At 40.9% G+C, this 23390-nt stretch overlaps 1 protein-coding gene across 1 annotated transcript in view; it reads left to right on the top strand.

Annotated features, from left to right (window-relative positions):
• Positions 1–23390, top strand: part of CERS3 (ceramide synthase 3) — a 32741-nt gene that overhangs the window by 6252 nt on the left and 3099 nt on the right. Inside the window, exons 5-10 of the mRNA XM_068410181.1 lie at positions 1918–1975; positions 2832–2882; positions 4109–4201; positions 4479–4607; positions 6337–6443; positions 8341–8497. Coding sequence (XP_068266282.1) covers positions 1918–1975; positions 2832–2882; positions 4109–4201; positions 4479–4607; positions 6337–6443; positions 8341–8497 — 595 coding nt within the window. The remainder of the gene's footprint in view (positions 1–1917; positions 1976–2831; positions 2883–4108; positions 4202–4478; positions 4608–6336; positions 6444–8340; positions 8498–23390) is intronic.

The following is a 23390-nucleotide window of genomic DNA, read 5'->3' as shown; positions in this document are numbered from 1 at the left end:
AAAAGTCTGTCCCATGCCATGGTGTTGTTTTTCATAGGATCTCTGGGTTAACTCTGAGCCAGGTATTATTGTGGGTTCCACTCTCCCCTTCCATTTGCTCTCCTAATTTCCACCATGTACCTTGGAGTTTTTCTGTCTGCGCAGTGGGTGTTCTGAAGTATTATTTTCAAATCACCTGACGAAAGATGCTTTAAAGTTGAAAAGTAAAATCACAGAATCACAGAATCACAGAATCACAGAATGTTAGGGATTGGAAGGGACCTCAAAAGATCATCTAGTCCAATCCCCCTGCCAGAGCAGGATTGCCTAGATCATATCACACAGGAACGCGTCCAGGCGGGTTTTGAATGTCTCCAGAGAAGGAGACTCCACAACCTCTCTGGGCAGCCTGTTCCAGTGAATGATTGTTTATTACCAGTGTATCAAGTGGTGATTTTATAATTGCTTCCTTGACTACTTCTGCAGTTGTGAGACATATTGTGTTGTCAGGCCTCTGCCACTCCATGTCCTCATCTTTTTGTTTGTTTTGTAAAATGCTGGCTCAGTCTTTGAATACTTAATTCTTTCACCTGGGATATCAACCTCCAGATAATGTAGGGCTCAGAAAGGAGGGGCTGCTTTTACCAGACAGGTTCTCATCATCTTCTCTCATATGTCACTTCATTAATGGTTGCCAAAGACCACAATCTCATTTTTATACACCTCTCAATCCATTAGTACAGTGTTCTTCTTGAGGCTCGCTCTCCTTTTTTTGCAAATTCAGGTTTTCTGGGAGGCTCTTTGCTCTCCTCTGGGATACCTCTTGTTCTATAAAATGTTCTCACCCGGTTTGGGGCTGTATGCCTGTCTCTGAGATCACAACCTTTCTCAGCATGCGAAGTCCCGCAGTGTTTTCCTACTGATGTGAAGAGCTGCTCTGGGAAAGGTTAGGCTTGTTCCTGCCAAGGAGAAGAGTGGAAAGGAAGTCGTTTTGCATCACCTGTAGAGGTGGGAGTGGGAACGCTCTGGCTGAGTCTCCAGCCGCACCCAGTGGGAGGACAATACCTCCCACACAGGCTCCAGAGTTGTCACGCTGCTGATTGCTGGCTCCAAATCACAGCATCCTGCTCTGACATATATAAGCAACAACATAGTTTCGGTTCACTAAGATACACAAGAACTTTTTTTTCCCTTTGCTGACTTTCCACATCGGTGGTGAAAACCTGAAAGTTTTATCTGCCTTGATAGATATCTATTTAAGCCACAAAAAGCTTAGCTCAGGCGAAATGCTGGCAAACCTAGTCAAACATTGAGGCTTATAGTTAATTCAGATCTCTGTAGTAAGGTATAAACTAATCCAGTAGTTGTTGATAAAGTTTCATAGGGCTCCCCTGTTTTCAACAATCAGTGTTAAGAGAGATCAAAAGAAATTAACCCAGCAATTGAAACAAGTCACTGATGGCGCTCACAGCGTTTGATCAGGTTGGAAAGCGTGTGCCACATGGCTGAAAGACCTTCTGGAGTCAGGGAACTGTGAGATGTTCTTACTCCAGTGTGAATATTCTAGAGGGATTGGTACAGCAGGAAATGCTGATGTTATCAAACATTAATTTTTAGGGAATCTATTACATTTGCTGTGACCATTCTCTTGATCAGCTCATGCCTGGCTGGCAAATTACTGCTGTAATCACAATCAAGATATCTGTATTGTGGTAATGTGAAGTAATTAACTCCTTCAGCAATTAGTCAAAGCTGAAGTATTTAAATATTAATAATTCAGATATAGTTAATATGTGGCAACCACTAATGTAGAGTGTGAGGGCATGTTTATGTGAAGATTGTTTGTGATATACAAAGATTTGCAGTAATTCTGTCCCAGGGTGATATCTGTAAAAAAATATAATGTTTTGTTCTTATTTTTTCATTTTAATTTTGCAGCTGGCGATTTTCATTCTATCTTACATCCTCCATTGCTGGATTTATATTTCTGTATGACGTAAGTTAATTTTTTGAAGGACTGATTTATTTTTTTTTTTTTAGCAAAATAAGGACTGATTTCTAGATATTTTTGAAGCTCATTGAAAGACTTGCTGGTTTCAGTGGCTCTTTGGGTTCAGATCTTTGTATGTATGTAATCTGGATGATAGGCTGCAATATACACTGAGGGTTTACTTAATTTTTAAATTTTTAAGGAAAATTTTAAGAAGTCACACAGATGGTTTTACAACATGCCTTGTTAACACCTACCAATGCATCACATGGCCATGTTTTTCTCAAAGGAGGCCATAAACCTTTTCTGGCAGCACTTTTTAGGGGGGTCACAACAATGGTGTATTTCACAGCTATTTATTGAGGTGTTACTGCTGAGTCAGAAGTTGGGCATAACAGAGAGAGTGCTGCTTGTAACTATGTGAGCGCTGCCTGGGGTGTCATTAATGCTTCTCCTGTGCAACAGAACAGTTCTCAGTGTGTCAACGTTCATCTGGCTCTTCTCCCCAAACACTGTTTATCATCATGACCCAGTGATGTGTGTGGCTGGTAAACACAGCAAAATCTAATAATTGTGGCAACACATCTTGAGTAATTGCAGTAATAAAACACACTCCAGCTGCTTTGGATGATGAAATGATGAACTGGAACATTTCAGGTGTCCTGAAAAGAAGCCAAAAAGCTAGGACCAATGTAATAAATCTGAGATGTAAGATCCCTTTAGAAATTGGTGGAGAACTGTTATCAAGACTATAGCTCCTTAGTGTCCTCCACTTAGAGAAATTTTAAGTATTGAAGATTTTGAGTTAAGATGACTTATCGTTGCTCAGCTGATCTGTCTCTGAATGATCTGTCTTTCCCAGAAACCTTGGTTTTACGACATATGGCAGACGTGGGTTGGCTATCCCTTTCAGGTGAGCTTTTTGGCATGGGGCCATCGGCCTCAAGGCATTCCAAGTATTTCCCCATTGGAAGGGCTAATCCGCAGAAGCGCTTCTCCTTCCCAACGGGCACCACCTAGAGACGTGTGGCACCAAAACCTTTTGCCCTTCTTTGGTACCTCCTGCTGACTATCACAGGGCTTCTCCGTGATCTGCCTGTGCTGCAGCTCAGCCCTCCAGCCAGATCACTTTTATTTCCACCCATCCCAGGTTACCAGTTGCACGCAGCAGATGCTATCTGTGTTACGGGTTTCAGTGCAGAACCCCTAAGCTTGCACCAGTCCTGACGATGCTTCAAGGCACTGCAGAACAGCATTACGTGGGGGATTATGCCGAGTGCTGCGTGTGTGATGGGCCCTATTGCTCAGTAGTGCAGGTGGAGGGAGTGCTGCAGTGGTTTGGTTTGGCATGGTATGAGTCCCTGCTCTGGGGATCTCTGCTCAGTACTCTGGTTGTTCCCAAGGGTCACGAGGCTCTTGTTTCTTCCTGAAATATTTTACTAACAGTCCCATAACAGATGACTCCAAGCAAACTGCCATCTTGCCCACCTGCCAGGGGTTCTTATGTGCCCTCCAGTCCTATTTTTATAAATCTATGGCCCATCACACTGCCTTCTTATTCCTGTCCTACTCAGGGGCCAAAAATAAGAAGAATCCTGCCTCCCAGCTGAGTTCTCCCAGCTTTTCTGACTCGTGGGACCAGATAACCGAGACTACTTCCTGCCACCTGGGAAATGTGTTGAACCCAGGGAGCAGCCAAGCTCAACATCTAGTCCTAAGCAGATGCATAGGATTTTAGCATAAATAGCTGACATTTTAGTCATGGGATGTGTGAATGTTTAAAAGGTTAATTGTTCACCAAAATAGAGGGCTTCGTTTATGTGCAGTTGTTTGTAATTAAATGCAGAAGCACTCTGCGTGTAGTCCTCTGACAAAAACCTAGAAAAAAGCATGCTAAAATTCAGAGGTGGGGGAGGAACTGCAGAAACTGAGAGTTTGGTCTGAGTAAAGGTTAAAATATTTGGCTCCCAGAACATCCTTCTTAATGAAGCCCAGAACAGGGATTTAGTTTAGTTTAATTTTTTAAGTGGGACTCAGTAGAGGAGCAAAAGAAGTGAGCAAAGGGAAAAAAAGAAGTAATTTCACTTGGCATTCACTTTTTGCCATTTTCAGAGTTAACTGTGTTTTTCTTTGTTACAGACCCTGCTGCCATCCCAATATTGGTATTACATGGCTGAGATTGGTTTTTACTGGTCTCTCATATTTACACTTGGGATTGACAACAAAAGGAAGGCAAGTGGTCATGCTGCTTTGTAGCTAGAACCTCCGATTCTATGAGGAGGGGGAGGAAAATTGTTTATAAGGAAAAACACTGTCCTGATACTGGATTTGGTGCAGCCACATGAGGGCAGCATCAGTCTGTCCCTGGCACACCTGCACACATCCCTGCTCTCCTGGCTGCCAGGGCATCTCTGTGTGTGTGACAAGCCTTGCTTGTCCCTTCATCCACACGGAGACCCTCAAGGGCTGCACTTGCTTGGCTCTACCTTTTTTCTTCTCTCCTTCACAGGATTTTCTGGCTCATGTTGTTCATCACTTGGCAGCCATCGGGTTGATGAGTGGGTCTTGGTGTGGCAATTATGTGCGTCTTGGAACACTGGTGATTTTTGTGCATGATACTGCAGATTTCTGGCTCGAGGTAACCCTGCCCTCCATCTTTTTGCTTGTTTGTTTTGTGGTTTTGGGTTAGTGGGGGTTTTTTTTGTTTGATTTTTTTGGTTGTTGCCCAGGTTATGTTCAGTGACGTTTTAATCTTTTTGCCACAAGTTTCCTATGATCCCTTCCTATCCCCCCAGAGACGTGAGTTCACAGATTCATAAACTGTAAGATAAAAAAGAGTTTACAGAGAATTTAAGCTGATACTCTGTTAGACAATCCATTATGAGAAAAGAGCAGGAGATAACTCCTTCAGTACAGAGGACTGGAAATACAGTTGCCTCCCTGAATTGTTCTTGTTTCACTGTTAAAATTAGACCAAGTTGGCTAACCTGTGAACATCTTGTCACGATACCAATTCTCAAGCAAATTTAGCAGCCAAAATTTTGGCTACTTCCCCAGACTAGCTTAATTTTGTCAGCATTCACACCCCTGTGCTGATCCAAGGGGTACATCTATGTTATACACTTCTGGCTGGAACCACTCAAGCTGTCCCTGAACAAGATATCACAAGTATCTACTGGCAGAAGAAAAGTCTCTTCCCCTTGACTGAAGAGAATTTCCCTTCCCTGAACTAAATATCAATGTTTAGAAATGTTTAAGATTAAGAAGTGTCCTGTTCTGCACACAGCACTGTGGTCATAGAGACTTGCTGCTGGGTTTCTTGGAAGACAAATGCACACTGTGTTTCCTTCAGTGGAGTTATCCTGGTTTTATAATACCAAGATTGAGAGCATAGTTTCATCATCTCTTTCGGTGGCAGTGCCAGTGTAAACAGCCCTTGTAGGTTGTTGTCTATCACTGTTCACTTCTGCTCTTGATACTCGTATCTGTTGTATTGAGCAACTAATTGTGGGATCATGCAGCTGGGATTGGTCCACAATAAATGCATACATACAGGTTTTGCTGGGTTACTTTTAATCCTGTTCTGCTTTGTGGTCCAATTAACTGTGTGGTCTTACAAACAGTTGAGCTGACAACTGGTAGGACAGCTCTCAGATGGAAACTGAAGTTGGGTACCAGAATAACCTAATTCAGCCCTGCCACTCAGAAGTTCTTCAAACTGCTGTTTAAAACTTAGGCTTGGCACCTGAAGCTTTGTTCACACTTGAGAACAGCTGTTTCATTCCACAGTGCCCAGGGTGATTCCTAAATGAAGCATGGAGAGTTGTACAGTTCAGCTAGGGCAGAAGCAGTGATTATAATCTCTATTAGCGGGATAGAGACCAATGCTAGGATCTCCAGCTCTCAAAAAAGGAGAAAACAGAAGCTGAATTAGGCACAGAGAGGGGTCAGTAACGTGTGTGCACCAGAGTGCCTGTGTATAAGGGGTCACTGCTGTTCCTCAGCACGCAGATATGGCCAGCAGCTTCTCTTTGATTCAGCCTGTTTTGAATCTGGTACAGGAATGAGGGATTACCTCTGTTTTCAAGAGCACTTTGTGTTTTCATGACACTTCCATATTCTGATCGGAGAGCTGCTCTTTAGGCCTTTGATATAGAGTCCTTCAAGATGAAAGGAGAAATATAAACAAAGAATCTGTTCTGTTATTGCTTTATGAGGTATGAGTAAAATGATTGTTTTACGTGTCAAACAGGGAGGAAATATTCTTCCTGCTTAGGTGGAAGATGAGTCCTTGTTTATGAAAATGCAGAAAGGAACTTATTTCAGAGAATATTTGTACTATGTTTGATGGTTTTTATTCAATGCAGGCAGCCAAAATGTTTAATTATGCTCACTGGGAGAAAACCTGCAATACGCTCTTCATCATCTTCTCTATCGTATTCTTCATCACAAGAATCATCCTGTTCCCCTTCTGGTAAGCAACATTTAATGTAGTCACAGGCTTTTACTTTATTGTTGGCTACTAAAGGCCAGTGAGAAGAATTGACAAAAACTGTCATTTTCTTAAAAAATTTAGTATAAGTAAAAATAGTTTTTAAGTGAGCCTCTTGAAACTATGCTAACCTAAGTAAAGGCTCTTATGTGTTCTTTAACTTATTTTCATAAATTGTAGTTAAATGCTATGAGCTCCTGCATTTTCAAAGGGATTAAGCTACTTAACTAGGAGAAATCATTTTCCCTTTCATTCCATTCCTCTTGCTGTAGCTGCAAAGTCAGAGTACAGTGTAATTCCTATATGATTATAGTTAATTTTTTTTAGAGCCTTCTTTTACTACCTAGTTCTTGGGTAGTACCTCACCTCATTCACTTACATGAGAAGCATTCAGAAGAGTGAAGGTGAACCAATCAATTTATGAAGTCAACACAAATAAATCATAACTTGCTCAATACTCGCATGATTTTGATGTGCTATGATTTGATCTGCTTTGGGGTATCCACACAGGTGCTTAGTAAGCTTAATGCTTAACATTTTTAGCTTTTAAAAAGTGTTTAATGTGTTTCACGTTCACAGTTGCGTTGACTTGCTCTAGTTTGCCTTCATGCGCCTCCCTGCATGTGGACAAATCCTTAGAGACTCAAGCTGGTTAAATTAATAATTCTGAACATTGATCAACACAAGGTTTTAATTTCCTGTAGTATTTTCTTTCAGAAATGCTGATGTCTTTTACTTTCTTGTTATTTTTTGATTAACTATACAAGTGATCTTCAATCATTTTGCTTCACTGAGTTTCTTGTTCTTGAGCTCTTGAGCTTGGAAGCAAAACATGATGAGATTAAAGAGACTCAAAAAGCCCCAAATAATACAGAAGTAGTGAAGTCTGAAGATGGACAAAACGTGTTAATTAACAAAAAGCCCTGTTGCTAAGCCTGTAGGATTTTCTCTGGAGTGTGGATTTCAGATTAGAAAGAATTTGCATTTAAAAAATGGCATAGACAAGATCTGAGTTGCATAGTATCTAGACCACACAGAGCTCAAGATTTAAAAAAATGGTATTTTTTTCTAACTTATTGGGGTGGGTTGACCTTGGCTGGATGCCAAGTGCCTACCAAGCTGCTCTATCACTCCCCTCCTCAGCAGGACAAGGCAGGGGAGAAAATAAGATGGGGAGAAAAAACCTTGTGGGTCAAGATAAAGGCAGTTTAATAAAGCAAAAGCAAAGGCCACATGTGGAAGCAAAAGAAAACAAAAGATTTACTCTCTGCTTCCCATCAGCAGGCGATGTCCAGCCACTTCCCGGGAAGTAGGGCTTCAGTACGCATAGCTGTTGCTCGGGAAGATAAACGTTGTAATGATGAATGCCCCCCCACACCCTTTTAGCTTTTATTGCTGAGCACTCGTCATATGGTGTGGAATATCCCTTTGGTCAGTTTGGGTCGGGTGTCCTGGATCTCTTCCTTCCCAAGATCTTGCCCACCCCCAGCCTACTGGTGAGTGGGGAATGGTGGAGAGCCAGCCTTGATGCTGTGCGAGCACTGCTTAGCAGTAGCCAAAACACTGGTGCATTATCAACACCTTTCTAGCTATGATACAAAGTACAGCACTATGAGGGCTGCTATGGGGAGAATTAACTCCATCTCAGCCAGACCCAATAAGCTTATTTAGAATACTTTCATGCAAGACTCAAACTTCTCTTCTTCTGAAGTCTGTATTTCAATAGAGATGCATAATCGAGTTAAGATGGGGCTTGTTAATTAATCTGTCATCTTTGCAGATCTTTTTAATATTTTGTGGAAATAGTTAATTGGTTTGGAATGTGAAATGAAGCATAGAGAAGGATTCTTGTACCATAACAGTGACCTTTATTTTTTAGGATTCTTCGTGCCACGTTGTATCAGCCTACATACTACTCCACGACTCCTGTCATAGCATATTTTTTATTCAACGGGCAGCTACTGATCCTTCAAGGCTTGCATTTATATTGGGGTTACTTAATTTTGAAGATTTTGAAAAGGTTCATTTTCTTAAAGGTAAGCAATTTCGCTTCTGCAGAAAGATGTGTGACGTATTAAACAGATGCTAATACCTCCAATAGATTTACTCGGAATTTCTTCTTGTTTTCCTGAACTTTCATGTCAGCAGTTTTGGTAGGGATCTACAGAGTATAGAGATGTTTAAATGTGCTTTCTACCTCTCATTGTCACACCTAAGGTCATAGATCAGAACATCAAAACTTCAGCTTGAGCCTGTTTTTGCCTGTTGTCTGATGTTTTGCTCTGATAGTAAATGAGAAGTGAGCTCTCCCAAAAACTGAAGCCCTGAGATGGTGCAGACTCTTTAGAAATTTCTGTGTTCAGACTGAAAGTAATGTTTTCTCACTGGGCTTTGTAGGGACATACATGAGATCTTTAAATACTGCAGAAAACTTGCAGTCAAAGTTCTTCAGGTTTGTCTAAATCTGAGGTCAGCTATACTTGGACACTGGTTTTGGATTAAGAAAACCATATGAAGCTGGTCTGGTATTATATTATGTCACAATGAAATACTGTCATGTGCAACTGGAGTAGAGAAACGGTACAAGTCTGGTGCTGCCATAATCTGCTTTTGCCTTGTACAGAAAACTTGTGTGGGAAAAAGCTATAAAGAAAACTTTGCTGCCATTTCGGTCATGTTTGCCTGAAGTAGTAGCATTTTCACAAGGTCTTTTGTCATGAAGCGTGCAGTGTGGTGCAGTGTAGATAAAACATTTAGCAAAAAGCATGTAGAAAAGGACTTTGGAGAATGTCTCAAGATTTGACATAAGCATTGACAGGTATATTTTGCTAGTTAAGGTGAAACTTATGTTGTTTGATTGAAAAATGGTATTTCTGTTGAGGGTCAAGATGCAAAAACGTAATTGAGCTGACTCTGTCCTTTTATTTGAAGCAGTTAATGCTGTGAAGCATCTTAAGGAAATAGAAATATTCCTTTCTACCCATATTTAATTGTTGTTTGACTGATAACAGAAACCATCCTATGATTATTGGATTCCTTCAAAGCTTAGGCAAATAGACAGCTGGATGTCATAGAGCCAATGTCTTCCCTAGAAGAAAACTGCGGTTACAAACTCAACCCTTGTTAGACAGCAAACAGCTGTACATAAGGGACGAATCTGTAGAAGAAATGGCTTGCGTTGTTCTGCTTCTAAAACATGCTTCTATGTTCCCTTAGACACTGAAAAGTTTGTATTTCTTGCATGTCGCTTACCTCTGTTAGATTAATTACAAAATTATTTCTGGCCTGCCTTATTGAGCGTTAAAGTGTTTTACTTCTCATTTCCTTTTTTTTATTTTGGCCTTGTCTCTGTGCTGTTTTCGCACAACTCTTTTGATGAAATCAAGAGGGACATCCTTCTGCCTTCCAGCTGAGTAAGAGAAAGGCTTTGGCATAGTTCTCCATCTGCACTGGTTGAGGTTATGAGAGTACAATGCAAGAAGGTCTTCAGATACAGTGGTGAAGAGGACGTTACTAGGCCAGCTATATAAGGCCATTCTGCCCTGCCTGCTCACATGCCTTTGTAAGGGGCAGAAATGTTTTATTTTGAGATAAGAGCTTTTTTATATTAGTCATTGCTAAAAAATGGGAAAGCATCAAGCCTGCATCCCTACCATGGGTTTTTGATTCCTTATACAGCTCTCTGAGAAGATGGTTTCCAAATAACATTTTTACAGTGGTAGCAGCAGCAGCCCTAGCCCTTTTCAGTCTGTATGACTTCAGCTGGCTTGCACGAGCAGCCTGTTTTCCATAGCGGTGGCAAACTTGGCTGTGAAAGCAGCCAGCGCCTCCAAAGCTGTAAAGGCAACGTTGACAAGAATGGTGTTTGCGAGGCAGCATTTTTATACCAACATATTTGTTATAAATGTACTCCACACAAATAGCTGTTGCTATTTTAGTGAAATACCAGTAAACCATCATCCTTGCATTAGAAGGGTTTTGTTTCTCTGCCCAAGACTTTTAAGTTTTCATTCAGAAAACAGGCAATTTTTGACATTTTTCTTGAAGAAACAGTTAGCTACTTCAGATGGAAAAATGAAGTCATGATGTAACTGGGAGTAGGGACTGATGTTGTTGTTTAACTGAAGGAAGCTCTGAGCAGAGCAAGGGTGTAGGGAATTTTTTCAGTGCCCTCCGTGCCTTGAGCCACTGTGGGTTGTTGGAGTCACCAGTGAAAACCGCTACAGTGCAGCAGTTAACAGCTCCTAGCATCTGTCCAAGGGCAGGTGCCTCCCCTGGGTGTGTCCTTCTGGACCATGTCATCGCACTGTCTGAAAGTCAATGGGTTTGAATGTATTTATTCTCGGTGGGAAGGGCTGTTGTCCCTTGTCAAAGGACTTGTCTGGGTCACATGTGAAAGGTGGGACTCAGTGGGGAACGTTAACAGGAGGGCCCAGGTCTTCAGGATGTCACATACCCACCAAGTCCCCTTTGCTGTTATTCAAAGGGTCACATAGAGCTGTGTCACATCTTGCTCAGAGCTGTGGGTCTAGATTCAATACTCTGATCTCCACACTGTGGCAGGAGGCTTTGTTAAGGGCAGGAATTAATACAGAAATGACATTGAGTGCTGCAGCCTCGTGAGTTCGTAGCTTCTTCCATACTTTACACTTCCCCCTCAGGAAGAGATGGCTTTTGTCTGAGACTGGCTGGGCAGAAGCTCATCATCTTGGATGTCACCTCCCCTCTGCACTAATAAAAGGAACAATTATCCTCAGTCCTCTGGGATAACTGCTCAGCAATACTTGCTTCAGCAAAAAAGAACTTGGACTAAAAATGTTGCGATTTCCCTCCTCCCAAATACTGCAGCCAGAGATGAATAAAAATGAGGACAAAGGAAAGAAGGGAGGAGGTGATCTTGCTCTGCCCCTCTGTGTCCTGTTTTCTCAGGCATGGGAGTCTCTGGCACCGGAGCTGGTAGCACAGAGCAGCACTGGTCTCCACGCTCATGGGACTTGTGCCACCTTTCCCTGGCCCAGCCCTCCAGAAATGCTCTGACAAGGGGGAATTCTGCATCGACAGGCTAAGCTGTACTCAGCTACTTTGCATTAAAAAGCTTTTTATTTTCTGTGGGTGTAAACTTGAGGGGACAGGAGTAGTATTCAAATCAAAAATTGTTCTTACTTCTGGAAAATATAAAAATACCCAAAAAGGAACCCAAATGTCCTTTCTCATGTGACATTTTGAGATCCTGTAATGAGGAAGGTATACGCATGTAAGAAAAGCCCTTCAAGGTCAGACGTGTAGCCATGTATCTTAGATCAGCTCTGCTGTGAGAGGAAGGACATTCTTCAGTGTAATTTCTTTTCAAGTTAGGTCAGGCAATTGCAATGTTAGCTGCTGGCTGCCATCTTGATGTCCAAGGCCTTTTGTTGCTAGGAAACTCCGTGTGTTTCGGTAATATTGTTCAATTACATGGTTAAATTACCCACTTGTATCAAGTTTCAAGTAACCCTGAAACATGTCTAGTCATCATGTCTGCACATATGAGAATATTTTAGGAAAATTGAAAAAACATATAGAGAAGTATGTACATATGCACTGATTTAAAATATCTCGCCAGGAAAATCCCGTGGAGATTAAACATTTTATTTCCAAGGTCAGAAAAAGGGAGCGAATGACAGCAGCTTATAGCCACATTATTATGGCAAATTAAGATGTAAAATATATGTTAAAACCATTACACACTGAGTTAAGGTTTTGAGACTACAGTGCTTTAAAACTTGAAAAATATGTGTAAGTTGTAGGAAATGGGCATGATGTCCACATGACTCAGATACTTCAGGGCTGATGCAAAGCCCATCAATGGCAGAAGGTAATGGCAGGTTTTTAATGGACTGTAATGTGACCGGGAACATGTTTTCTTTCTCTTTAAATTTTTTTATCACTATCAAACTGCCTTCAGGTAAGGCAATGCGCTTCTTACTAATGGTCACTATTATTTAGGAGTCATCAGCTGCAGTTTTACTTGATTCACTGTGGTTCTTTCCTCTTCCTGAAGCAGAAAAGAACCTGCAACGTTGTAGAGCAGGCTTTTGGCCTTGTCGCTCTTTAAAGAAACTAGCTGGTGCCACCTATGTATCTTCGATATTCCTTTGGTGTTTTGTACTCAGTGAGTCGGCTTTTTAAAGATTTTGGTTGGGTTTATCTTTGTCCGTGGTTTGTTCATTCCTTATTTGGTCCCAATTCCCAAGGGAACAGTGAGAGTTAGCATTCACAGAATGACTAATGACAGAGTAGGGGTGGCTGAAAACGATAAGAAAATACTATTTTGGGATAGAGATGAAAGCCGTGAAATACTTGTTATGATACTTCTGGTGTTTCCAGCAATCATTCTTCTACTTCAGCATTTTGTTTTGTCTGAGGATCGCTTTTGTACTGAGAAATCTCTCGCAGTTCGAGTTAACTTTCTTTCCTTCATTCTTTCTTATATACTGATACTGGGATGCCAGTAGAGTCCTTGCCATGAGAAGTGGTTAGCCATATAGAGACTCCTTAAATCAGTTACTCCCTTTTCTGTATCAAAACAAGATATACTACTAAAACTGTGTCCCTAAAAGTGTGCCCACGGACCAGAATCCTTGACGTGTCTTAATATTAATGTGTAGGCAAGGCCTGAAAGTCCTTTGGAACACAGACATGACATGCTCTTATAGAACTACTTACATTGAAGAATAATGATTCTTTACACCTGCAGAGGTGCTGGCCTATGTTACTTTCTATCTTTCTTGTGAATTTATCTCTTTAGAGACTTGCTATAACCCTTTGTGTAAGTTTTAAAATTTATACAGTTCCCAGAGACCATACTACCTGCTCCTGACAGATGCCTTTAGCTGAGTTTAGTCTGAGGCTATTCAGACTCGCCTCAGCTTCTGTAGAACTTTCCTTCCCTAGGTTCCTTTTATTATTTTTCCTCTTACTTTTTTGTGCTTGATCTGTTTGCATCAAACAGAACTTTTATTTTTAATAATTCATTTGAATCTTGTATTTATTTTGTAACCACATGGGTCCTGGGAGCATGGAATTTCAGTGCTGAACTTGGGTGAGAATTTTCTTGTTCATGAAACACAGGCCCACAGCACGTTACTTAAAGCAATGGGTTTTTTTGGTTTGCAGGTCCCTAAACATTTCCCCATGGAAGTACAGACTTCTGTGTGACAATTTAAGCCCCTAACACTTGCTTTGCTTTCCTTAGTTACCTTTAGAAACAGATCTATATCCTTTAGAATTAGACCATGGATCCACAGTGGTTAAAATCTACTGGTTTACCCTTATTAAACGAGAGTCACTCTTCAGGCTCTGTTCACCCAGGAGCGCTGGGACTGCGAACACTCAGCTGCTCTGACAGCTGAGGCAGCACTGACTTCCTCATTGAACTGTGCAATAACTTGAGATAGTTAATCCTAAACAGAAATCTGATTTTTAAAACCACAGAGAGGGGAAAAAAAGCTTTATGTAACATGAAAGTAGAATGGCCTCTAAAGAGATTATGTTTTAAATCTTTTGTGGCAAATGGAATTGGATCCAGCGTTCGTGTGCTTGAGCTGTGCGCTGTTGGGAGCGCACCAGACACCCCACAGGTGAGCGCAGCCTGACTGGTCCCAGCTGATAAACTCTGACTTTTCACTTCAGCTGCGAAGGGTCATCCCGTGGCCCTGGCCATGCACAGTAGTGCTGCACTTCCATACACCCTGCAATTACTGGTGTGGGAAAAAGAAGCATGAAATGAAATGTATGTTAAGTTTTGGCATGCACAGCAGTTTATTGGACTCCTAAAAAGTCAGACTTTCAGCTGATTTTTTTTTTTTTCCTTCTTTCGGAAGCAGTAAAGAAAATCTATTTTCAGGACATCTATAATCAGAAAATGAAATTTAATGAGCATTAACACATTCAGTGAGAAGTCATTAATTTCAGAAAAATGTCATTCTACAGGAGTTAAACAGAGAACAGGGTTTAGTTTCCTAAACTAGAGGCACCTAAGTTTTGGTATTTACTTATGTGCTTTGTTAAGCCTGTACTGTGCCAATGGCTCTCGGAGTGCTGATAAAACAGACCAGAGAGGTGTGCTCGCCTTCATTCCAACTAGTCATTTTAAAAGCAGTAATATATTTTAGAGGCTAATGATAATCTAGTTCATTATAATTCCATGACTCAGTGGGACTGGGAAGTTGTGGAAAAGCTTTCACTGGAGATTCTGTGGTTACTTTCTAGACTGGGAAAGGCCAGTACACGCTGGTGTTCCGCTTCGGAGATTGAGTTCTCCGAGTGAAGGTTTAGCACAAGACAGATTGAACTAGGTTAGTAAGGGTTGCCTCTCCCCCTTTCTAAAGGAAAATGGGTTATGGAGAGTTGAATTTGTTGATTCTCAACAGATAAATATTTATAACAGACTTTCTCATGAGAATGGCTTATTAGGGGAACAAAATAGGACAAATTAAAGTGTTCCCTCTTAGAGATGAAAATCAGTCTATCTGGGAACCTTCCGAGTTGATTCAAATTACTGCCTTTGGGACATGAGCTTTTGAATAGCCTGGAGATGGGAGCTAGCCAGCCAGGTCAGCAGCGTGAAGGCTCGTGCCCTAGGAAAGGGAAATTACTTCCTGTTATGACTTTCTTTCATCTGCATATTTCCCATTCTGCTACAGCAATCTAGTTATCCCAAAGCCTGGCTACATGTCTCACTTCATGCTGCCAAATTCATCTTGGGGAGAAGGGGTGAGAGGCAAACAGAAGAAAGCATAAAAGAGTGAGAGGTTTGGCTGGTATTTACAATGATAGGCGAAAAGGAGAAGAGCCGCTGTGTGCACGCTGGGAGCTCTGGAGTCCTACCTTGACTGGGGACTGGAAGTCAAGGCTGACCTCAGTAATGTGTGTTGCCAATGTGTGTAGCCCAGCGGAGTCTGAGAAAGAGGAAAAGCCACCAGTTCTTCTCTACTGCACAAATGTTAGGTGCCAATCCAAGAGCACTGTCTGGTCTCCTTTGCCTCAACCGGCTCATTTCCTGGCACTGTGGGTTAAAAGGCAGATTGTGATTTAAGTCTCTACTTTTTACTCCAGACTATGAAAGGGGGTCAGCAGCTGAGCAATGACTTCCAGGGAGGTATGTTATACTCTATGCTAAAGTGTACTTCTCAGATTTCAAAACAGCCACAATGTTCTTTGCTGGAATCTTGATTTTTTTAATTTTATTTTTTTTAACAAACTCTGTTTAGAATGCCCATAGTTCTACACCACTTTTTGCTTGAATATTATATAAAAAACAGGTAAAGTTTAGAAAACTTAAGGACTGTTGTGACCATTATGGAGGAATGAACTAATGAGAAACTGAAGAAAATAATTTCCAGGTGTTTGATTGGAATAGATGGGCTTGTGAAGGTACGCTGGGGTGGGAGCATTGGGACAAAGTACCCTTCCACAGCCCTGTTACGCACACACAAGGCTATGCAAGAGCAGACTCGGTCCTCTGGCCATAGTCCAACAAATTGGGTGTGTGGATGCTCCCTCTGCCTCTCCTATGTTAGCTGTGCTATAAACAGGGATGTCAGGTCTCTTATGCGCTGCAATGAAAGTCTACTGTTTCCAAAGCTGCTGAGTTTGACTTCAGTAGGAGCTGCAGATGACCACAGCCCCAAAGAAGCACCCCTGCCCTCTGCCTGCATGTATGTCTGGCACAGGACAACTCTACTTTTAGTAAATCCCTGATCTAAATGATTCTTTTTTATGTGAAAGTTCCTAATTCAGATAAAAGACAAATGTTGGTAAAGCTTTTGCTTTAAAATTGATTTACCTTGCTGTTCACAGAAGAGTATTGGCTGACAGCTTTTCTGGCTTCCCTTGTTAACTGCTCATATCTTTTAATTTTCTAGTAGGATATTTATGAAATGGTCCATTTGTTGCTAGTTTTATATATGCACTTATATAAAAACTATATATATATAAGTAGTGTGCATATGTATTTACTTTTTGAATTGCCAAAAATCAATTCACAGAGCAAATCACAGGCCTTCTACAGAACTTTTGATGCCTTCATTTACTATATTTAGTATATGCTGCAGAGGTTTGAATTGTGACTTTGTTATGAGGTGAGTAATTGTCACACTTTCAGAGGGGTTCACAGTACAGCAGTCTGCTGAATTGATTGGAAAAAAAAAAAGCTTGAAATAAAGCTGGCTAATGGTAGATTAATATCAATTGAGAAAGAAAATTGTCCTAACTTGTATTTAAAGAAAATATGTTTCCCTAGGAGGAGCTGGGACTGCTCTGTAATCCTTATTACATGGAAAGGAGTGAGGAAATCTTAAAAGGAGCAGTCTCTCCTCTGTAAAACAATTCTAATAAGAGTTCACATCATCAGAAAACAAACCAACCAGCCTGATCTGTCAGTCTATCAGTCTAATCAGGCAGTGATGGGTGTGAAGCATTTAGGGTTTGTCTCACATAATGGGTGTGAAGCATAGGGTTTGTCTCATGTAACTTCAGCTGTGCCTAGCTCAAGTTCAAGGATCCCTCTGTAATCAGTGGAGGAAGAGTGGTGTCTCCAGTGAGCAGTTCACTGTGTCCAGAGCTGTCGCCCCAGCAGTGGTGGGGCAGGTCACCCTCTTTCTGGTGGTTGTAGAACAGTCCTAGATAACAATCTCTGAATAGATACCCAACTTTCAGAGCACTGAACTTCAGTGAAGTGAATCCCTCACCAAGTGACTTAAGCACTTGGATTTCTAATGCTAGTTAAGAAACTTTGTTCGTTAGGTGCTACTTAAGTATTCTGTATCCAGCCTTGATATCAGGGTGTTTAGAAATACTGTATTGAAATTGCTTTAGCTATTGTGATAGCAATGTGAAATGAAAAGGCATTACTTGTTAGGTATGTGACTTGAAAATTTGGTTGATAATGTTTAAGTACAGGGATAGCCTTTAGATACATCACACAAGGAATGGAATGCCTCCTAGCAATGAAAACGGAGAAATGAGCGCCTTGAGGGACACGTTAGCTAGCAGTGCCTGTCATTCCCATGGCTGTATACTTTGTGGTTTCAGGTTAGTTTAACAGTGCTATAAGGCTTCTGTAGGAATATTCTTTAGCAGCTGTGCTGTTGCAAAACATTCAGCTTATGTGCAGTATCATACCTCACTAAGTGAGAAAAGCGTGTCTGATCAGCTCTTTTGTAGCCAAAAAAGCATTTATAAGGAATAAAAGTGCATGTTCTGATAAAAGTTCACACCACTGAACTCCTTGGCTTAATGCGAGCTCTGTCCTAGGGTAAAAAAAAGTTCACTATAGAGAACAGCGTCAAATGCCTATTATATTGTTCTTTGTTTCTTTGCCAACTGTGGATTTAAAATTGGAATAATTCAGAAAGCAGTGGGACGCTATGACTCACTCAGTACCTCCTGGGCTTTTGACATTATCGTAAAGCCACATACACTCGAGTGCAAGGTTTAGTCAGTGGATTTCAATAACACAGCTAGCAGACTTTATTGAAACCACAGAGTACCTGATTAACTATAAACAATGATTTATTTCTTCTGAACAGTCAGGGTATTATAGCTCCAGTTACAGGTGTGCTGTGCTGAGTGACAATACAAGGGATTTTTTTTTCAGTTTAAATTTATTCCTTCAGTCAGAATCAGGGACGTGTTCTAATAGTAACTTCTAGTTTTATAAGGTTATTCTTTTCTATATTTGTGGAATTATTGTAACTTTTCTTTTGATTTGTTTTTCACACGTCGTCTTTGAGTTCCCTCTGAAAATGCCCAGTGGAAAGCTTGGGGAATGGGTATTCCATAGAAGAGAAGAATTAAGTAAGAGTTTTGACCACAAGATACAATTAATCTAGAGAGTCTGCATCTTCATTTAAAAACTGCAAAAAGCAGAGTCCAACAGCATGTCTTCCACTGAATATCAACTTTATTTATGGTGCCTAGTGTGAATAAGCTGAAAAGGGAAATATATTTTCCAGTAAAATCTTCCAGGCTGGAAATACAGAACAGTTTGCTTGAATCCAAATGTATAGTGCTTAGTCTCCACAGGAAAGTAAAGATGTCTTAAGTCTTATGTCAGCTGATTTGAATTATTGATGTTGAATTAAACATGTTGAACGCAGAGATTCGTCAACTTTATAGTATTATTTGTTAGAAAAGTACCCCCTTCTATCTATTTGGACTGACTTGTTATTATCTCTTGTTTATTATCTGTTTTATTTGAGTCAGTGGTTGCTGACCTAACTAATAGCTTTCATCTTTGTACTGCAAGCTGTTCCCATATGTGCAGGTGCTGTGGCATTTATTGTCTTTACATTGATAAATCAAGATCTAGTCAATATGTTTGTACATATTTAAATGAAAACATTCTTAAGTTAGAATTAAGGTGTAAGATTTAGGACATTCTGATTTTAATGTGTAAGATACATTAAAAGTCGGGAAATTCTGGCTGAAGGATAAAAATAAATATTTGAAAATCCAAAAATCTAAATTTTACCAAATCATAAAAAACATAATTAAAATTCCAGAATCAGCTGTGAATTGCCTTTATATATCTCTGCCTGGTAGAAGAAATCCAGTTAGCTGTGTGGACATAAATTATGCTTAACCTAAAAGGCCCAAATGTATATCCTTAAGCCTTAGACCTGGCTTTCCCTGTGTTTATGATATCTAAGAGGCTCCCTGTGGGCTCAGTGATTATGCAGGACCACAGAGTTGTAATCCGTAGATGAAAAAAAAAAAAAGGAAGAAATATGTCTTTTGTGGCACCTATTAAAACAGCATATTCCTCTCTAAGCATATGACCTGGCTTATCTCTGGGGCAGGGTCATTCTCAGGGTCAATCTACGACGAGTTGACTGACAGCCTGTTGTGCAATATGAGGTCTCCGTTATCTGGAGAATGAACAGACCAAGCTGTGATACACCAAGTCAGCTGGGATTATGCTGGCAGAGTTAAAAAATTGTACTTTATAACTTCATAATAACATGAGCGTGCTCGGGGTGATGTAGCCATTGGATCCTAGGGTTGCTGTTGCCATCTCTGTAGAGTCATAGAATGGTTTGTGTTGGAAGGGACCTTTAAAGATCATCTAGTCCACCCCCCCACCCCTGCCGTGGGGAGGGACACCTTCCACTAGACCAGGTTGCTCAAAGCCCCATCCAACCTGGCCTTGAACCCTGCCAGGGAGGGGGCAGTCACAGCTTCTCTGGGCAACCTGGGCCAGTGTCTCACCACCCTTATCATAACACATGTCTTCCTTATGTCCAACCTAAATCTACCCTCTTTCAGTTTAAAGCCATCTCCTTGTCCTAATATATAGTATGTGAGCATGTGTGATGATCTGGATTCTGACTGGCGCTGTCAGGGCAGAAGCTGGCAATCATGTTGTGATTTGTGTCATAACTGCAGCATTTTCTATGGAAAGTTACAGTGCTGGAATGTGCAGATAATGTTTAAAATAAGGGCTAGAATCGAGATTTATTGAGCACATTCCAATTTCATGGCATTTAACGATGTAGAAGTCTAGAATTCAAGTCTTCTAATTGCACTTTAAAAGCAGTACTTTTTTTTTTAAATATGGAGTCTATAGAGCTAAGAAATATCACTTGAAGCAGTATAACTGCCCTTTGACTGTGACCTTAGTATGTATTAGTAAGAGTCAGAATCTTTCTACAGTTAGTGCATGTCTGCAGCTAATCTTTTTGGTTTATACAATAAGCAAAAATGAGGGCATTGGTGTACCTGATAAGGTGTCTTTGTGTCAAGCTCTCAATAAAGAAACAAAAGGATCTAGTAAAAGGCTTGGGATTTAGTCACAAGTTTTTACTCTGAGCTGATTTTTGTTTGGTGGCAAATCTTAGCGCGCTGAAAATGATGTAGTTCAGAGAGAGTTTGTCAGGAGATACAAACGGCCGCTTCAGGTCTGGTTCCTGCATGACTTTATAGCCAGTTAGGCCTGGTATACATCTCCCACCCCACACACAGACACAGTTATACCAGTGAGAGAGAGCTGGAACTGATTAGGATTGATCTTGCCTATTTGGCCTTGCTGCCTATTTACAGCAGGCCTGTATCCCCCTCTCTTTCATTCAGCTGATTAGCTGAAAAAGCACATGAACAAACATCCTCCCAGCACTGTACTCCCAAACTGACACCATGAATTTGTAAAGCAGACACTACACTATTGCCTTCGTGATGCCAACTGAAGTTATTGCGTGCCTCTTAAAAAGTATGTGCCTTGGTCAGGGAGAAGCTGGATTTGAAGGCGGTTAATGAAAAAAAAACGTTGCAGCAACTTAACTTCACTGCAGAAACGTCTTCTGCTCACATGTCTCTCAGCCAGATTCTTTTTTTCTTTTCCTCCATGCTGCCTCGGTGGCTATTTCTGTTTCAGAGCATGTCATTATAGTAACAGCTTACATTTTGAGACCTTGACTTGACAACCTGCAGTAAGCCACATTGACATGACGATGTGTTTGCTAGCAAGTGCCCTTCCCCTTCTGAGAAAGCAGAAGGCATGTTGCTAAGGCTTCCTCGCTGTTTGTACGATCAATCCACGTTGCTACAATATATTTTTGCCTTTTTTTCTTTTTTTCTTTATACTACTTGGCACTGTCTTTCCCTCTGCTCTTTCCGCTTTAACTACTGCGTAGCAGATATGAAGCCATGGCTGCGTTACGACTTCAACATGCACATGGACAAAGATGCCATGTGCCCAGTTAAGTGGAGCAGGAGAGAAGGGTGATGTCTGCCCAGTCCCACGTCTCAATCAGTGAGCTTCAGAAGGTATCACCAGCATGTAGGAACACAAAACCCATGCTTCCATCTGTCTTCTAGCACAGCCATGTCCTTTTCCCGATGCTCTATCAGCTGTAGGAGAGAGTGCAGGGCCAAGAGCTTGGCAAGAGGGGAGTGATTTCTGAGTGCTTTATTGAGAGACACTTGCACAATTAGGAGTAAATTCTCTTTTAGTTTAGATGGAGATTTGACCAATCTTTTTCTGCCTACAAGAGGCTGGGAAGTGGCCTCTGAAGTTTGCTCATCTCTTAATTTTTGTAAGTCTTTTTCCTTGGTGAAGCCTCTTGGAAGGTCCCTTACCGTTCATGTAATAAGATGTGGTGCTAAGGACTTGAATGACACACGTTCTAACAGCAGTGAAATGCAAGAAGCCAAAACTACTTTAACAAATACGGTTCATTTAACTAAAAGAGGCAGACTGAGCAGCAGGTGGAAGGGTTAAACAAAAGGAAAAAAGATTATAAAAGTTTGCGGCTTTGGCTTCACTACAAATGGCTCTCTTGCAGACTTTATAGCATTAGTGTTGCTTCTCATAAACCTTGAAACCGTTCATCCATTTAGAAAGATTAAATTGGTTAGTCATCTAGAACATAAAATATACACATCCATTTTGTCTGTTACCCTAAACCATCTGAAGTGGCATAAATGCAGTTGATGCCATTAAACCAAAGCACTGGGTATTAATGATGGCCTCAGTTGTGGTATCTACAGTTTGCCAGCTCTTGTGTTTCTGATAGTATATTCATCTGTTGTTGCTCAAGGACAGTAAGAACAGAGTCTGAGTTGGAAAACACAACTGTAATATATGATGTGAGGGGCTCAGAGAAAACATCTTGGTATTAAAGCAGGGAAAATCCTAGAAATGTTACATTTTTTGTTATTCTTAGAAGGTCAAAGTTAAGAGGCACAAGCTTCACATACGATATCTTAATATATTTATAATGGTCTGTTAAACAGTTTTCAAAGACAGGTTTGTTTGGTTTTCCAGTTACAGATGAAGCTATTGCTATTTAAAGTTCTGTTCTGTCACTTAAACAAGCTGGACAAAAATGGCCAGACCCTTCTGAAGGAAGGATTTGTAGCGGCACTCGGTCAGGAAGCAGGTTCATGATTAAAAACATAATAAAAATTTACATTTGATTTAGCATCATTTTTTCTTGATTAATATCATAGAATCATAGAATGGTTTGGGTTGGAAGGGACCTTAATGATTGTCTAGTTCTAACCCCCCTGCCTTGGGCAGGGACACCTTCCACTAGACCAGGTTGCTCAAAGCCCCATCCAGCCTGGCCTTGAACACTTCCAGGATATATCAGGATTTCAGAAGTTGTCGTCTTTCCCAGAATTAAGCAAATTTGCAATGGTTGCTTCAGAATACAAAGAAATTTAATTCCTGCTGCTTTGAAATATGTAAGACATTATCTCAGACGCAGGGATTTCCAGGGTGCTGGAAAAAACATTTACATGTTTTTTAATTGCTACATATAGTGCCTTTAATCAGAGCATCCAGCTTGACAGCATTAAAACTGGGAAGCAAATCCTATCTGAGTGTCCAGCTCCATGCTGGAAAAGCCAGCTCATGCCAACAGGAAACAGGAATCGATGTCATGTATCAGCTGTCATTCAAAGCAAAGCAGATTGCCAGCTATTCTCTAAGCCTATGCTTGAGTACCAACAACTTCTGTGGACCACAATGAGGAACTCGAAATACGGACTCACAAACTTTACTGACTCAAGTCTATTCACACTGAGCACAAAAGCCCTCCTCCCCTGTCACCTCCTGCATTTGCAGCCTCAGCCAGAGACTGCTCAGGAAGAGGAGAGTCCTTCCAGTGAGTCTGGCAGGTTCTGCATCAGACACTGTGCTTAGGTTTAGTTTGCATTTCTTTTCTGAAAGATACCTGGTGGCAAAGAAGTACCAAGCCTCCCCTCACACCCTCAACATTTGTCTTTTACTGCAAATACAGATTGCAAAACTACCAGGAGTGAGAGAGTGATCTGAAAGAGGCAGAACCTCATAAATTGTTTGTGTGGGAAGGACTGTCTTTCCTTTTCTCTAACTGATGGCATGCCAAGTTTATTTTACAGTATTTACAGTAAGATTTGTTTGTT

Source organism: Nyctibius grandis, chromosome 11 (assembly GCF_013368605.1).
Source record: "Nyctibius grandis isolate bNycGra1 chromosome 11, bNycGra1.pri, whole genome shotgun sequence".
In the NCBI taxonomy this organism is placed as follows: Eukaryota; Metazoa; Chordata; class Aves; order Nyctibiiformes; family Nyctibiidae; genus Nyctibius; species Nyctibius grandis.
This window is presented reverse-complemented; position numbering and strand designations above follow the sequence as displayed.